Below are 17,173 nucleotides of genomic sequence, written 5' to 3' on the forward strand. Positions count from 1 at the left end.
TCATTATTCACTATGTAAAATCCATACAATTAGTTCTCCTCAGACATGTTTCTAATGAAACATCAGACTCACCTGGACCAGAGTCTATGTCGGAGTCAGAGACGTGTGTGATGGAGAAGCGAGACACATGGCTAGGGGAAACGGTGAAGCGGGAGTACTGCACCGCTGGTTTGGGCTCCGGGGCCTTGGATGTGGAGGGCAGGCTGTGTGTGGAGGGGGTTGAGGCTGAGGAGGAGGCAGCCATCTTGGATATGGAAGTCGGGAGGGGCAACAAGGGGAAGTCATCCTCCCACTCATACCCTGCACCTGAAGAGAGAGAGGGAGGAAGGTAGAGAGAAAGGAAGAGAGACGGAGGGAGGGTGGAAAGTAGGTATGGAGAGAGGAAGAGAAAGGGAGCAGATTGGAAACATCCCCCTCTTATATTTTACACATCTAAACCCATAGATTTGAGATTGATTATGAAATGAAATGCTGATTGACTTCAATCAATGTTTCAATGTAAGTAGTGGACTCTGGACTAGTGTACTTACTCTCTTCTGAGATGTTTCCATCTGAGGAGTCATCAGAGGTTGGTTGTTTGCCCTCTGAACCCTGTCCGCTGGTCTCAGGCTCTGGAGGGAAACCATGCTCAGCCAGCTCTTTAGTCGGGCTCTGCTGGAAACGGACAGTAGTCAAAAGGTTAGAACTATGGTTAGTGTGCATTTTAAACAAAAATATACTGAACAAAAATATAAACGCAACATGCAAACATTTCTAAGATTTTACTGAGTTACAGTTATAAGGAAATAAGTCAATTTAAATAAATGCATTAGGCTCTAATCTATGGATTTCACATGACTGGGCAGGCGTGCAGCCATGGGTGGACCATGGAGGGCATAGGCCTACCCACTTGGCACCTAGCAGGGAGCCAGGCAGAGCCAATCAGAATGATTTTTTCCACACAAAAGGGCTTTATTAAAGACAGAAATACTCCTTAGCACCCCCGCACAGTTTTTGTGCATATGGGATTATTTTACTTTCAGCTCATTAAATTAAACATGGGACCAACACTTTACATGTTGCGTTTATATTTTTGTTCAGTGTCTATAGTAGTATGTCTAGTTTAATTCAAGGCACAAAAAAATATCTTATTTGTCTTATACCATGTGACTTAGATAGAATGAAAAATGATGAAAAATGACCATGAACTTGTGAACTAGCATGATGCAGAAACTACCCTTTAATTTATCTTGTTTTCCTTCACCTGTGATTGACTACTCACCTGGTCAAACAGGTAAACAGTGACATCATCAAAGAAGGACACCACCTTCTTCTTTCGTTCCAGCAGGTCTTCAGCAAGCGACTCGGAGGTGAGCGTGGTGGGCACCTTCAGTAGACTACGTAGGTTATGAGCATCGCTACAGTCGCTGACCACGATGGGTACCGCATGGTTCTCCTCCTCGCTCTCCTCCCCTCCACTCTGCTCCTCTTGAACACTGTAACTCCTCAGCTCCTCATCTGACTCACTGTCATCCGAGTCACCATCTCCGTCCTCCTCATCCGCCTCCCCCCCGTCTGTGAGCGACACCCGGACCGGAGGGGGAGTCATCGGGGGGAGAGGAGGAGGAGGAATGGAGGGAGGGGAGGAGGAGGAGAAGCGTTGACGTCGTGAGGGAGGTCCGTTCTCTTCATCATCGTCTTCCTTGTCGATGCTCTCTGACCTTTCGCTAGATGCTTCTTCTAGGACATCTGCTAATTCTAAGGCTTCAGATGAGTCCTCCACGTCTCTTCGCTCTCCTTCCTCTTCCTCCTCCTCCTTGGTACCAGAGTTGGTTTCAGTACTGCTGCTCCTCTGGAGTTCCCCCAGGGCTTCTTCCATAGCCCCCACCACCTCTGCTGCCCAGTCTCCCAGGGAAGAGGGCTCCTCCTGGGCAAGCCATCCCTCTGACCCTTCCTCTACTTCTCCAGAGATATTGGAGGCCAATTCTAGCCCCAGCTCCAGCCCTTCATCATGGGTGCACTCTTCTGTCAGGCAACCCTTCATCTCTGGGTCTTCACTCTCCTCCAGAAGAGCTGAGGTCTCATTTCCTTCCAGCTCTTCCTCTATATGAAGAGGGCTGTGTTCCCTCTTCTCTGTCAGGCTCTCCTCTTCTTCCTCTATATGAAGGGGGCTGAGTTCCCTCTTCTCTGTCAGGCTCTCCTCCTCTTCCTCCATATGAAGAGGGCTGAGTTCCCCCTTCTCTGTCAGACTCACCTCCCCCTCTCCCTCCTCCTCTTCCTCTATATGAAGAGGGCTGAGTTCCCTCTTCTCTGTCAGGCTCACCTCCCCCTCTCCCTCCTCTTCCACTATACGAAGAGGGCTGAGTTCCCTCTTCTTTGTCAGGCTCTCCTCCTCTTCTCCCTCCTCCTCTTCCTCTATATGAAGAGTGCTGAGATCCCTCTTCTTTGTCAGGCTCTCCTCCTCTTCTCTCTCCTCCACTCCTACATTTTCATCATCCCCCACTTTCTCATCCTCATCATCCCTGGAAAGGCGCTCGTTCTCATAGTCAGAGAAGTAGGCAGAGTCCCTGTAAGGGTTCTTCTCACTGAGGGGGGCTAGCTCCTTCTCGTTGTCTGTGGTCTGTGAGGCTGCTAGTGTCACATCTTCATCCAGGGTAGGTTCATCCTCATCCTCCGGTGGGGCCACCTCGGCCTCCTCTCCCCCCTCCTCCCCCTCTTCATCCAGGCTGGTGTCCAGGACAGACTCCCCAAGTGGCTGGGTGAATGTCTTTGGGTCCCGGGGCTCATTGTGGGGCTCCTTGAGGACGAACTCTGGGCTCTCGTTATTCTCTGTGTCGTACCCGCTATCCATTGCCTTGGGGGACGAACTAGATGGGTGGGAGGAGCTGGAGGCAGGGCTGAATGGCTCTGTGGTGGAGCCAGCCGCTAAAGGCATCAGGTCCATGGAGTCCATGGAAGTCATGGAATCGGGTGTTCCCACCTGCTTCTGCAGGGACTTGAGGGGACGGGCCAAGGAGGGGGAGGCGTTAAGGTCCCCAGCCGACGCCTCGTCAGCAAAGATCCCTGAAGTCACGTCAGTAATGTCATCGTCTTCATCATCGTCGTCGGTATAGCAGTCGGAGATGTCCACTAGACTGATGCTGGAGCAGTGGTCTCTGTCCAGGCCGCTGTCTAACGTATGGCTCAGCTCTGACTCTGGCTCAACCAAGCAGACTAGGCCAGGCACATTCACTGAGGGAAGTGGGGCAGCCATATCCATAGTCATGTCCTCTGGTTTAGGATCAGTGAGAACCCCTTTGTTTTCTGTGACAACCTCTTGCTTGTGGTCTATGGAAAGGGTATCGTCCATAGTGATGTCAACATACTGCTCAGGGTCGTCAAGGTTGGTTACGGTTGTGGTTGTGTTAGTGTTGTGTATCAGGGTTGATTTAGATACACTAGGCCCTCCCGGTGCTGGGGACAGATTCACACTCTCTTCCTCGTTGTTGAGCATCTCTACAATCTGATCTCTGTAGCCATCACAGGTGTAGTTTCGCACCACTAGGCCTGTGAGGGGGTCGACGAAATGAGAGTGGCAGCACTCGATTGGTGGTGGCTTCACCTCCCTCTCCCCCTCCCTCTCATGGCACAGATAGATGTAGGCGTCGTAGGCGTTGTCGTCGGGTATCAGGGTATGATGCTTCCCCAGGGATAGACAGCTGCTGTCTTTAGCCGAAGCTGCCGTATCCTCCAGGTAGTCTATGGGTTTAACTACAGCAGAGACAGAGGAGCGGAAGGTCAGGTTGTGCTCCTCAGGCCACGAGTCCTCTATGTCGGTAGTGGGCATAGTGTAGAGGAAGTCTACATAGGCATCCTGTTGTTGCCTACAGCCAGCCTGTCTACTCCGGCCCAGGCCTAGACTGTTGTTGTTAGTGCAGTGGTTAGAGAGATTAGAGGGCCAGGTGTTACTACTGTTGATTCTCTGCCTCTCTGAGAATATATCCTCTTCCTCGTCCGAGTCTTCCGACGCCATGGTGATGCTGACTGAGTGGGTGTGGCCTGGCATGGTCGGCATGGTTTTCCTCAGAGAACCCATCATGTCATAGTAACCCCCAGTGACGCTACTCCCCCCAATGATGGAGCCTGGTCCCTCGGTCGTCTCCAGGTAGGGGTCCCCTACCCCAAAAGGAGGACCACCACCCTGGGGAGGGGTACTGATGGAGGGAGATATCCCCAGAGGGTTTTCCAGTTCCCCCAGGGCCTGACGCAGGCTCCGGGACCCCCAGCTCTCCTGGTGGGGCTCAGGGGGAGAGTGTTCCCGCCCCATCAGGTAGTGCTGGTGATGGTCCAGACCCAGACCCATGTGGTGGCCTATGCCCATAGGGGGTGAGTGTTCGTAGTAGAACCCCCCATCCCGGTCCTTGTAGGAGACGTAATGACCAGCCTCCCAGGGTCTCAGGGGGCTGGAGTCAGAGACTTGCCCCAGCAGGGGTTCCATGGTCAGGGAGATGGCCGGGCTTCCATCTGGGTCCGAGTCATACGCTCCACCACCCCCAGCTTTACAGATGTCTGCCGACCAGTAGGAGTCCACAGGCTTGGAGTGGGCCTGGGAGGGACATGTACCCATCCCCATAATACAATCCCCTGAGTCTGCACTGCCACTGCCTGTCAGGAAGCTCCCGTTGCTGCCCTGGTAGTCTGGGCTGTAGGAGCACATGGTGTAGTCCAGGTCCATGTTGATGTGACAGTCCACACCAGGCTCCTCCATGCGGACGTAGTACTCAGAGCTCACCGAAGGACTACAGGCGCTGAGCACCGGCACCACCCCGACCCCAGAACCATGCAGCATCTTGGGCTCGTAGTAGGCCACCCCACCACAGCCCCCCACCATGCCCCCTGGCCCAGGGGGGTAGTACATGTCCTGGCGGTGGTAGTTGACGGCCCCCAGGGTACCGCCGGAGGACAAGGCAGCACGGTGGTATGGCTGCTCCGCCCCCGCCTGAGCCTTCTCCCACTTGTACTCGAAGTTCAGGCCGTGGCTGGTCTCGGTCACGGTCAGTATATCATCTCCTGACTCGCTGTGGTAGCCGTCGCATCCAGAGAACTGCTCCAGCAGGGGGAAGGAGGAGGAGGGGAGGTCTGTAGACAGATAAGTACTTTGGTAATCCCCTAAGGGGAAATTTCATGTCAAACAGCAGCAGACCTTAATCAACTAAAGCAGGGTTGGTGGGCCCTGAGTATGTGAGTCTTTTTTTACCTTTATTTAACTAGGCAAGTCAGTTAAGAACAAATTCTTATTTACAATGACAGCCTACCGGGGAACAGAGGGTTAACTGACTTGTTCAGGGGCAGAATAACAGATTTTTACCTTGTCAGCTCGGGGATTCGATCTACCGACTTTTCGGTTACTGGCCCAACGCTCTAACCACTAGGCAACCTGCCACCCCGAGTTATGAGTAAACATTTATAATCACACACTATTTCTTCTTAATTCGGGTGGTTTGAGGACAGTATATTTCTCTGAACTAAAGTGATACTGAGAAGAGCAGTGTGCAGATTTGTATTTTCATTTCAAATAGAAGCAGACAAAAAAACATAATGCAAAGTAGACAGGAGCAATAAAAAGTGGCGTAAACGTACCAATGGCCAGGGCTCCTGCCCCATGGTGGAGGCTGTTGTTGGGGCCAGCGTTGGGGTTGGGACGCAGGGAGTTCCAGCGCCTCTCAAAGTCCTCCTCGGCCTCGTTGGCCCCCTTGGCACACAGGTAGCTGAGTAACAGGTGGACCTCCTCTGCATTGGGCCTCTGGTCTGGTTGGAGCCAGCAGAACTGCATCACCTCATACCTGGTGACACAAGAACACACACACACACCACAACAACCATTACAACAACCATGGGATACAGGAAGATATAATGAACCTCAAATGAATCTATCGGCTGTAGTCAAAAGTAGTACATCACACATCAGTCATTTTATGTCTGTGTCCAAAATGTCACACGACTCTCTATTTAGTGCACAATGTTTGACCAGAGCCCTAGGCACTAAATAGGAAATACTGTGCCATTTGGGATGCAGAATGTGTGTGTGTGTGTGTGTGTGTGTGTGTGTGTGTGTGTGTGTGTGTGTGTGTGTGTGTGTGTGTGTGTGTGTGTGTGTGTGTGTGTGTGTGTGTGTGTGTGTGAGAGAGACTCACCAGCGCTCTGCCAGGGGTATATTGAGCAGGGGCTTGGGCAGTCGGAGCTGCTGTTCCCTCACAGCGTAGGTCAGGACCTGTCTGTCAGAATAGTGTCTGTACGGCTGGTTGCCCAACTCAAACAACTCCCAGATAGTCACGCCCAGAGACCTGAAAAAACACTCAACATCAGACTATAGAATCACGGGAAAGAGCAACACATCAAATCAAATGACACATACTTCGTAAACAAAAGGTGTGGACTAACAGTGAAATGCTTACTTACATGTAAAGCATAACAACCCATATTTATTGGGGAAAACATTGGGCAATTACGATCACTGAGACCAAAATCCAGATAGGGTCGGTTTCCTGGACACAGATTCCTCGACTAAAAAGCATGCTCCATTGAGATTGGTCTTCATCCAGAATTTGGCTGAATCAATCTATCTATCTATCTATCGGTCGATTGATGTTCTTACCAGACGTTGCTCTGTTTGCTCTGGCCTACCACCAGTAGGTTGCCATGGACTTCATCTATGAGTTCTGGAGCGATCCAACGCAGTGGCACGTACATCTGGTCTGACGTCACAAAGTAGTCATCTTTGTACTTATTGTGTGACAGGCCGTAGTCTCCAATCTTCACTGTAACATCAGCGGTCAGCAGGCAGTTTCTCAGGGCAAGGTCACTGCAGGGAAGACAGAGAACACATTTGTACATGAGATGATAATTGATTGATGATGTATATGCATAACAGGCAAGTTATCATGGTGAGTCCATGGATAGTCTGACATTTTCAATACTGTACTAAAAGCCTTACAGAACGTCATGCAGTCAATCAATAAATGTTGTACATTTTACTCATCAATTTGAACCATTCCTTATACGTGGATGCTGTGTAGACAGTGAAGAGAAGGGGTCACTCTGGAGAGAAGAGGTCTCGCCCCTGCAACAAAATCACTGATGCTGGAGTCTATGACGAGGCACTCAGGCAGCACCAGGATATTGTTACAGGAAGGAACCAATAGGAACCAAGAAGAAATCCAACAACTCACAGCTACGGGATTCTGGGAACCTAGTCTGTCATAGGTTTCTACAGAACAAGAATATGATGTGACGTCTGGCAGCACGTGACTACCGGGTACCATCAGTCTACAAGGTAATAACAGTATAATTCCAATGAGTGGGTTGTAGTATAAAAACTATAACATAGTGGTAATGATATATAGATAGAGGAAGTGACACTCACCTGTGTATGAAGTTGTGTTTGTGTAGGTGCAGGAGTCCTGAGGCAATCTCACAGGCCATCCTCTGCAGTATCAGGGGTTCAGGGGTCATTGTGTCTGCAGCCCGACAGCTCCGCATGTACCCTTTCACATCACCCTGGTGACATGGAGGAGATATATTTAGATGTTGTTGTTTTTTACCGTTATTTAACTAGGCAAGTCAGTTAAGAACACATTCTTATTTACAATGACGGCCTACATAGATATAGTGAGGATCCGAGTATGAGGCAATTCCAATTTCAATTCCACTCAAGTCAGAAAGCAAACTAAATTCCAATTCAAAATGTTCATCATTAAAAAGCTTTGAAGAGAACTGGAATTGGACATCCTGAATTGACTGGAATTGAAATGGAATTGACCCCAACCCTAGTGGAGATATATAGATATTGACACATTAAAGGATGCTGCTTAGACATTTAGCTAATTACAGTACAGTTAGGTCACTACGCACTGGCTGAAGGACTTTTTGGAAGTGAAACATCCTGTCAATGAGTGTAGGTAGGTCTTCCCTCAGAATGGATACGTCGCAATCATTTAATTGCTCACTCAGCCAGTAATACAATATCTGGTCACTGGGGGGCAGACAAATGCAAACTAATATAATATATTGGCACAATCACTTCAGTACAAAGATGAGTATCATAGAAGTGATTATAGTAGCCAGATATACAGTGGTCTAGTAGTCCAATCAGTCCAATACATGATGAGGGTCATATACTGCCTGCAGTACAGAGATCACAATAGACGCTGGACCATGACTCTAGCTAGTCCAACAGGCTACTGACTACAATGGCCGTAGACAGATAGGCAGGCCTATATGAAGTGGTGCAGTGACAGTCACAGTCCAGTTTAGTACTCACCAAAGGGCAGAACTCCATGACCAGCAGGTAGGGGGTGACATCAGTGCACTGCACCAGGCACTGCAGGAGGGCTGGGTGCTGGAGGGCACTGGGGACGAACGGGTGCAATGTCAGAGAGTTAGTGTAGGCACAAAGCACTGTCATGACAAATTAAGAAACAGGACTTGGTCTTCAATCAACTCTAGGTCAATGCCATGCTGATTAACACTATAATGAACGTGAACAAAGTGAGGTTTAGTCATTTAGTCTCAATTAAGGATCTAAAAGGATGAAATCTACATGGAGTGAGAGACAGACAGACAGACAGACAGACAGACAGACAGACAGACAGACAGAGAGACAGAGAGACAGAGAGACAGAGAAACAGAGAGACAGAGAGACAGAGAGACAGAGTGACAGAGAGAGAAAGATTAAGTCTGTTCACCGGTATGGCTGGGCCTCCTCCAGGAAGTGCATCTGGTCCTGAACACTGGCACTGGCCTTCAGCTCCTTAACCACCACCTGGGTGGTGCTGAGACCAGCATTCACCTCCCCCAGGAGAACCTGGTAATAGAGCCACAGAGACACACCGAGAGGGTACGCACAACACACATAGAAACACACAGACAGATGGGGAGGAATGGAAGACATAAACACAAAGTCAAACAGAGAGACACACAGAGAGACAGTCAGAGACAAAGACAGAGGAAAGGCACACAAAAAGATTATTCCCAAACAGTACACACACATGGAAGTGATTATTGTGGAGGACAAACATGATTGAGGAGGATGCACACACGTTCAGGCGAAAGGTGGATGGGACAGTCACACAAATGCAAGTAAACAGAGAGATACACAGAGACAGAGAGGCATACACAGAGACAGAGAGATACACAGAGACAGAGAGGCATACACAGGACATGCAGATTAATATAGAGACCAACAAGAAATACAGAACCACATGTGACAGAGTGGTGTGCATGCGGTCACAGAGACAGACACACAAGAATGGACATACCCAGTCAAGATACACAAGTGTGGGGAAAGGGTGTGTGCACGAGTGTATGAGCGTGAGAGAGAACAGACAAAGGGAGGGAACGAGAGAATGACGATAATCAGTTATCTACATGTCATAGTAGCTCAGAGTAAGCTGATCGCATGAAAGCCTGGGTAAACCTTCTACTACCACTTCACATATTAATATGCCATTTAACAGAGACTTCTAGCCATAGTGACATGCAGTGACTTTACTTATCAGTGGCCCCAGGAATCGAACAGACAATCAGGTATTGCAAGCACCAACTGAGCCATACAGGAACCTGCACAATGTAACATGTCTTGTAACTACTCATTTTCACACTATATTCATAACCACGAACCCAATGAGTAACTGCAATACTTGTTACAGTCTTCAAAATCATAATTACACAGTAATAGGAACAGAGTGAAATGTAAAGTGAAACTCCTGCATTGCTAGGGCAGGCTACACGGTTCTCCCTGAGTAATGTATGCCATTCAGCAGACGCTTTTATCCAAAACACATTTTTCATGCATGTGTGGTCCTGGGAATCAAACCCGCTATCCTGGTGTTGCAAGCGCCATGCTCTACCAACAGAAGTCCTTTCTGTGGCGTTCTACCTCTCTGTACCCGGCCGTGTCAGTCAGTCAGGGAGACCAGTCCAGGATTACCGTTACAGACACACATTACAGGTAATGCACCATTTGTCAGCCATTTGAACAGGCTCGCTCCTTAACACGACTGGGATTACAGCTCATGGTACAACAACCGTGAACGTGACAGAACATTTCATCTAGCTACCTCTCATAACCCTGTACAGTAGCCTCCAGCACAGCGAAAATAACCAACAAAATACAATCAAAAGAATTCACAAGTAAACGTGAGGAGGGAGAGAGTAATTTTACCTTTCCAAACCAGCCATCGCCGATCTCCTTCAAGTAGAGAAGACTGTGGCGACCGAGTTCTGTGGACTTCAGGAGTTGGACTTGGGAGACAGAATAAAAAGAGAGATGTTAGAGAATGTTTTAAACAATACAAACATCCAAAATACAACATACGGATAAACACCCACAACATCACCCCTGCCGAGACACACCTCAGCATTGGTTTATTTCAGACAATAACTCTCCATTTCAAGCGTCAGGCTTAAGAAAGAAATGTCATCTGGCCATATACACATCTTCGTCAATTATAATCAAAGCGATATAAGCCATCCATCTTGCAATGGGTCAAGCATCCTTTAAGTCCCAAAACTCGCCATGTTGATTTGTTTTGATTTGAAACAAAAATGGCAGCAAAAGCCATGGTCCAAAAAGAAAGTTCCTCTAAGGTCCCTCTCTTTCAGTCAGAGGCAGGCCCTGGCATCATAGCATCAGCCTCAGTCCTCCTCTCCCATTGCTGTATCCTATCTGTCAGTAGCACGGTGATGTCCTGTGTCCCGCATCTATCCTTTCCCCTGCAAACACCAGCCTGCTCTCACGCTCACTCTCAGCCCAAACTCATCCAAACGAGACAGGAGTGACAGCAACATTACTCCTCTGTCCGTCCCTCTCTCTCATTCCCTCCATCCCTCTCTCTCCCAACAATGACCGATGACACTCACATTCTCTGCTCCAGAGGAGGACAGATAGATCTTTGTGGCAGTGAACCCCCCTCAGACCGGCCACACAGACCCCTTCCTGTGTGAGGGCCATATCTGACGCCTCTGCCCTATAATGTTCCAGAGGCTAGTCATTCCGTGGGGAGTGGGTACGCTCGCTCGCTACTGCAGACTCTGGCCTACAGAGAATCACAGCCATTGTCTGTGTACTGCCACTGGGACTGTATGGTACCAGAAAGGACCAACCACACAGACACACAGACACTGGGCCTCTTACCTCGAAGCTCAGTGACACAGTGGTGAACTGACCCTCTAGTGATAACTGACAACTTAGAATAGAGGTTACGCCATTTTGTTTCCTCCATCTTCCCTCTTACTTCTAGAATGGCTTGGAACTTCAACTTCTAAGAACTCGTCTTAGAACGTCTTCAACTCTGGGTGTGCCCATTCTCTCACACCTGATTCAACTATTCAACTCCTAATTAAGCCTTTGATTAGTGGAATCAGGTGCCTTACTGCACGGTTGGGGAAAAAACCTGCATGCCCAGTGGGTCTCCAGGACCAGGATAAAGGCGATTGCTGAGGGCAACAGACAGTCCAAGGAGATGCCCATAGTAACAGCCATGACTATCAGCCTACTACCATACATTCAGAGTCTTCCATCTTTCCTGTCAACAGTAAGCAAATTCATTTCTGACGTGAAGTCTTTTTGAAAGATGAGGATCACTCGGGGCCAAATGGAATTCCCATTATCATCACATCACCGCAGAAGCACACGGGGCGGGGCGGGGTTCATATGTGTATGTGTGTGTGTGTGTGTGTGTGTGTGTCTGTGTTCACACCAGTGCACCCTGTGACCTGTACGGGTGTAAGTGTAACTGTATAACAGCACAGCTGTATCAGGGTGGGTCTTCGTCTTGGGGACCAGTTCTGGCTCTGGACCTAGCCAAGGTCTGACAGTATGGGAGAGGCAATAATACGAGCCCCACCTCTCCCCCATCTTCCTCCCACCTCTCCCCCTCTACCTCGAAACTATGCCTCCCACCAACACAGCATATACAACAGGGGAACTGTTAGTGTTGACAGCCTGTATTCACTGGTCCATCTTGGAAATGAGAGAGCCTTGAAACCTAAATGATCCTTTAAGAGAGAGTGAGAAAGAGAGAAATAGATAGTGAAAGAGAGAGAGATAGGTATATATAGAGAGAGATAGGTATATATATAGAGAGAGATAGGTATATACATAGAGAGACAGTGAAAGAGAGAGAGATAATGAAAGAGAGAGAGAGAGAGTGAGAGAGAGAGAGAGATTGGTAGAGAGCAAGAGAGAGAGAGAGAGAGAGAGAGAGAGAGAGAGAGAGAGAGAGAGAGAGAGAGAGAGACTATACCTGTCTCTCATCCTGCGATGTAGGCAGCAGCCACAAGGTCCTGTGGCCAGCTCATAAGGAACTCATAGGGAGTGGTCTGAAAGGATCGAATGTCTGACCTCAGCCCCCTAACTACCCAAGCTCCCGCCCTTAATCAACCCTGTGTGTCACTATAGGCCTCCTACTTACTCCAAAAACCTCATACAGCTATATACAGCCATACATACCACAGTGGCCATCTGGAAAACACGAGGTGCACAAACTCAGCAAAAAGAGAAACGTCCCTTTTTCAAGACCCTGTCTTTCAAAGATAATTCATACAAATCCAAATAACTTCACAGATCTTCATTGTAAAGGGTTTAAACACTGTTTCCCATGCTTGTTCAATGAACCATAAACAATGAATGGACATGCACCTGTGGAACGGTCGTTAAGACACTAACAGCTTACAGACGGTAGGCAATTAACGTCACAGTTATGAAAACTTAGGACACTAAAGAGGCCTTTCTACTGACTCTGAAAAACACCAAAAGAAAGATGCCCAGGGACCCTGCTCATCTGCGTGAACATGCCTTAGGCATGCTGCAAGGAGGCATGAGGACTGCAGATGTGGCCAGGGCAATAAATTGCAATGTCCGTACTGTGAGATGCCTTTGACAGCGCTACAGGGAGACAGGACGGACAGCTGATCGTCCTCACAGTGGCAGACCACGTGTAACAACACCTGCACAGGATCGGTACAGCCGAACATCACGCTTGCGGGACAGGTACAGGATGGCAACAACAACTGCCCGAGTTACACCAGCAACGCACAATCCCTCCATCAGTGCTCAGACTGTCCACAATAGGCTGAGAGAGGCTGGACTAAGTGCTTGTAGGCCTGTTGTAAGGCAGGTCCTCCCCAGACATCACCGGCAACAACGTCGCCTATGGGCACAAACCCACCGTCACTGGACCAGACAGGACTGGCAAAAAGTGCTCTTCACTAACAAGTGGCAGTTTTGTCTCACCAGGGGGGATGGTCGGATTCGCGTTTATCGACAAAGGAATGAGCGTTACACCGAGGCCTGTACTCTGGAGCGGGATCGATTTGGAGGTGGAGGGTCCGTCATGGTCTGGGGCGGTGTGTCACAGCATCATCGGACTGAGCTTATTGTCATTGCAGTCTCAATGATGTGCGTTACATGGAAGACATCCTCCTCCCTCATGTGATACCTTTCCTGCAGGCTCATCCTAACATGACCCTCCAGAATGACAATTCCACCAGCTGATACTGCTCGTTCTGTGCGCGATTTCCCGCAAGACAGGAATTTTGAACTTGCAGGTGCCTTGGTGGAAGAGTGGGGTAACATCTCACAGCAAGAACTGGCAAATCTGGTGCAGTCCATGAGGAGGAGATGCACTGCTGTACTTAATGCAGCTGGTGGCCACACCAGATACTGACTGTTACTTTTGATTTTGATCCCCCCCCTTTGTTTAGGGACACTTATTCCATTTCTGTTAGTCACAGGTCTGTGGAACTTGTTCAGTTTATGTCTCAGTTGTTGAATCTTGTTATGTTCATACAAATATTTACACGTTAAGTTTGCTGAAAATAAATGCAGTTCACAGTGAGAGGACGTTTCTTTTTGTGCTGAGTTCATGTTCTGAAAGAACAGCTGTTTTTTTCAGCATAGGCCTACAGCATGTACCGCAAGTTACTCCATTTGTGATAGTCCATTATCTTATTTCAACATACTGAGTTAAAAGAAAGTTTACACAATATATATTCCACAAATCTAACAATGTAGATTGATTATATTCCATCTAAATGGTCTTTATGCAAAAGTTTATAAAACACATACTAATTATACACTTCTATTTTCACAATTTGAATTACATTCATCAAAAATTCTACACCAACAATAGCAAAAGGAACTGGCCCACTCAGATTTAGCAAGGTGTTTGAGGGTGGAATAAGCTAGCAAGCAAGCTACAACAACTCAATTAACACAGCACATTTTGCAGAAATGAATGGTCAAATACTAATCGGATTAATGTCATTGTTTATTTCAAGGTATGTCTTTATTTTTGCTGAACTACTTGATCTTTACTGGTTTTATATAACTTGCAGGATATCATGGTAGCCAATATTTATGTTAGACATTATACCTGGATTTACTGTTACTGCTGCTACTGTAGTAACGTTAGCAACGTTAGCACTAAGGTTAGCATGTGGCTAGCTATAGCTACCATCGGCCAACAACAGAGTTTAGCCAGTTTGGTTATAGATGTTCAATGTCTATTAGGATGGTAAAGGCTCATCATGATTTTGTGTAAAAGTACGAGAAATGCTAATGTGCTGAACTGCTAATAAGCGATGTGTTTCAAGGCCAATGGTGGTTCGCTAGTAAGGGTAAGGCAGTAGGTGTGTAGAAGCGGCTATGCTAAAAGCCTGAGCGCTGTATGAGTGATAAACATTTTTTTTTGCTGATACAGAATAAATAAATCACAGGATATGGTCAGATGATAAATTGGCTTTATTCAGAGTGCCAAAATACTTATTCATAATGTGGTTCATATTACCGTCTTATGTGGACAGTGGCTTCGATCCTGCTGTGTATTCACTCTTGTGATCTTCTCACTTTTATCGACAAGACTTCGGTCAAATTCGAATAAAATATACATTTCTCCTAAAATAAAAATGTAAAGTGATATGTCGTATTGGGACTTTTAGTCCCAATACAACAATGTTAATCTCCTTGGGGACAAAATTACTCTCATGTCCACTAAAGTGCTGGGCCCATACTCACAAAACCTCTCAGCGTAGGAGTGCTGATCTAGAATCAAGTCCTCCCTGGCCATATAATATGCATTGTGATCTCAAAGACAAAACTGATCCTAGATCAGCACTTCTACTCAGAGACTCTTTATGAATATGGGCCCAGGCTTTGATGAACAGTATATTGGAATTGCTAGTCAAGCAGCAGACTGACCTACAAACTGACCCACAGCAAACTGTCTAGTACGAATCATTAATTCAGCCCGCCTTCTGATGTCATGAGTGCATCAATCCAGATCGGCATGCATCAGCCACATAGCCTACACATCAACACACAACCAGGGCCATTGTCACGGATAGACAGAAAGACAGGGAGAGAAAGAGGGATAGAGAATGAGGGTCTCTCTCTCTCGCATGCCTGACATACCAAGGAGAAATTGTGTAGGCTGGCTGGACCAGGGAAATTACACAACAGGCAGATGTTTGTTGGAGAATGAGGTGAGAGAGAGATGGAGAGGGGGGGGTTACAGAGAAAGAGAAACAGAGAGAGAGCTCATTCATGGACCACAAAGTTCATTCTACAGGGACCTAGAGCTCTAAACCAGGGCAGAGGGGACTGTGGGATAGATGGAAGCCAAGCCCTGCAGTGCTCCAGGGCAGTGGGGATGGGGGATAGGCCCAGCAGGAGTCCAGTGTTAGGGCATTGGTCACTAACACCAGAGCCAGAATATATAGTACAGTTCACCCTGATATTCTTAAAAACTCCTCACTGAAAACACTAAGCTTTGTCTCTAATCTACTGCCAAGTTTGCATAATCTTTGGAAGGAGAGAATAAAGGCACAAAATAAAAGCTGTATTTGTACCTTTTCTCTTTATCCTCTCAACTTCATCTGACCTTTTCCTCTACTGTTTATATTTTATTCCCTTTGAGAAAAGCTGTGAAAGTTAGTGACTGTCTGAATTTGATATGGTTTTCTCTGACAGTCATTCCCTGGGTTTATGCAACCCTGAACATCCCCTTCACAGAGATTACTTCAAACAAAGTAAATTTGGAAAGTATTCAGACCCCTTCCCCTTTTCCACATTTTGTTACGCTACAGCCTTATTCTAAAATGGATTAAATTCAATTACATTTTTCCCTCATCAATCGACACACAATACCCCATAATGACAAAGTGAAAACAGGTGTTCAGAAATGTTGCAAATGTATAAAAAATTAAAAACAGAAATACCTTATTTACTTCAGTAAGTTCATAACCTTTGCTATGCGACTCGAAATTGAGTTGTTTCCATTGATCATCCTTGAGATGTTTCTCGAACTTGATTGGAGTCCACCTGTGGTAAATTCAATTGATTGGACATGATTTGGAAAGGCACACACCTGTCGATATAACGTCCCACAGTTGACAGGGCATGTCAGAGCAAAAACCAAACCATGAGGTCTAAGGAATTGTCCGTAGAGCTCCGAGACAGGATTGTGTCGAGGCACAGATCTGGGGAAGGGTACCAAAAAATGTCTACAGCATTGAAGGTCCCCAAGAACACAATGGCCTTCATCATTCTTAATTGGAAGAAGTTTGCAACCATCAAGACTCTTCCTAGAGCTGGCCACCCAGTCAAACTGAGCAATGGGGGAGAAGGGCCTTGGTCAGGGAGGAAGACCAAGAACCCGATGGTCACTCTGACAGAGCACCAGAGTTCCTCTGTGGAGATGGGAGAACCATCCAGAAGGACAACCATCTCTGAAGCACTCCACCAAATCAGGCCTTCATGGTAAAGTGGCCAGACGGAAGCCACTCCTCAGTAAAAAGTACATGACAGCCCGCTTGGAGTTTGCCAAAAGGCACCAAAAGGACGCTCAGACAATGATAAACAAGATTTTCTGGTCTGATGAAACCAAGATCTGAATGCCAAGCGCTACGTCTGGAGGAGACCTGGCACCATCCCTATGGTGAAGCATGGTGGTGGCAGCATCATGCTGTGGGGATGTTTTTCAGCAGCAGGGACTGGGAGACCTGTCAGGATTGAGGGAAAGATGAACAGAGCAAAGTACAATGAGATCCTTGATGAAAACCTGCTCCAGAGTGCTCAGGATCTCAGACTGGGGCGAAGGTTCACCTTCCAACATGACAACGACCCGAAGCACACTCCCGACAAGACAACGCAGGA

At 47.5% G+C, this 17,173-nt stretch overlaps 1 protein-coding gene across 4 annotated transcripts in view; it reads right to left on the reverse strand.

Moving 5' to 3' along the window:
• LOC129860881 (serine/threonine-protein kinase LMTK1-like) overlaps positions 1 to 17,173 on the reverse strand; it is a 101,546-nt gene that overhangs the window by 5,224 nt on the left and 79,149 nt on the right. For 3 of the 4 annotated variants that reach the window (XM_055931769.1, XM_055931762.1, XM_055931785.1), the window contains 10 exons: positions 10,181 to 10,260; positions 8,703 to 8,821; positions 8,279 to 8,366; positions 7,382 to 7,515; positions 6,614 to 6,820; positions 6,153 to 6,302; positions 5,599 to 5,801; positions 1,262 to 5,097; positions 531 to 654; positions 73 to 306 (listed from right to left, as the gene is read on the reverse strand). In XM_055931769.1, coding sequence (XP_055787744.1) covers positions 73 to 306; positions 531 to 654; positions 1,262 to 5,097; positions 5,599 to 5,801; positions 6,153 to 6,302; positions 6,614 to 6,820; positions 7,382 to 7,515; positions 8,279 to 8,366; positions 8,703 to 8,821; positions 10,181 to 10,260 — 5,175 coding nt within the window. The remainder of the gene's footprint in view (positions 1 to 72; positions 307 to 530; positions 655 to 1,261; positions 5,098 to 5,598; positions 5,802 to 6,152; positions 6,303 to 6,613; positions 6,821 to 7,381; positions 7,516 to 8,278; positions 8,367 to 8,702; positions 8,822 to 10,180; positions 10,261 to 17,173) is intronic. The other variant, XM_055931778.1, reaches the window with a different exon arrangement.

This window comes from Salvelinus fontinalis, chromosome 1, assembly GCF_029448725.1.
Source record: "Salvelinus fontinalis isolate EN_2023a chromosome 1, ASM2944872v1, whole genome shotgun sequence".
NCBI classification, from domain to species: domain Eukaryota; kingdom Metazoa; phylum Chordata; class Actinopteri; order Salmoniformes; family Salmonidae; genus Salvelinus; species Salvelinus fontinalis.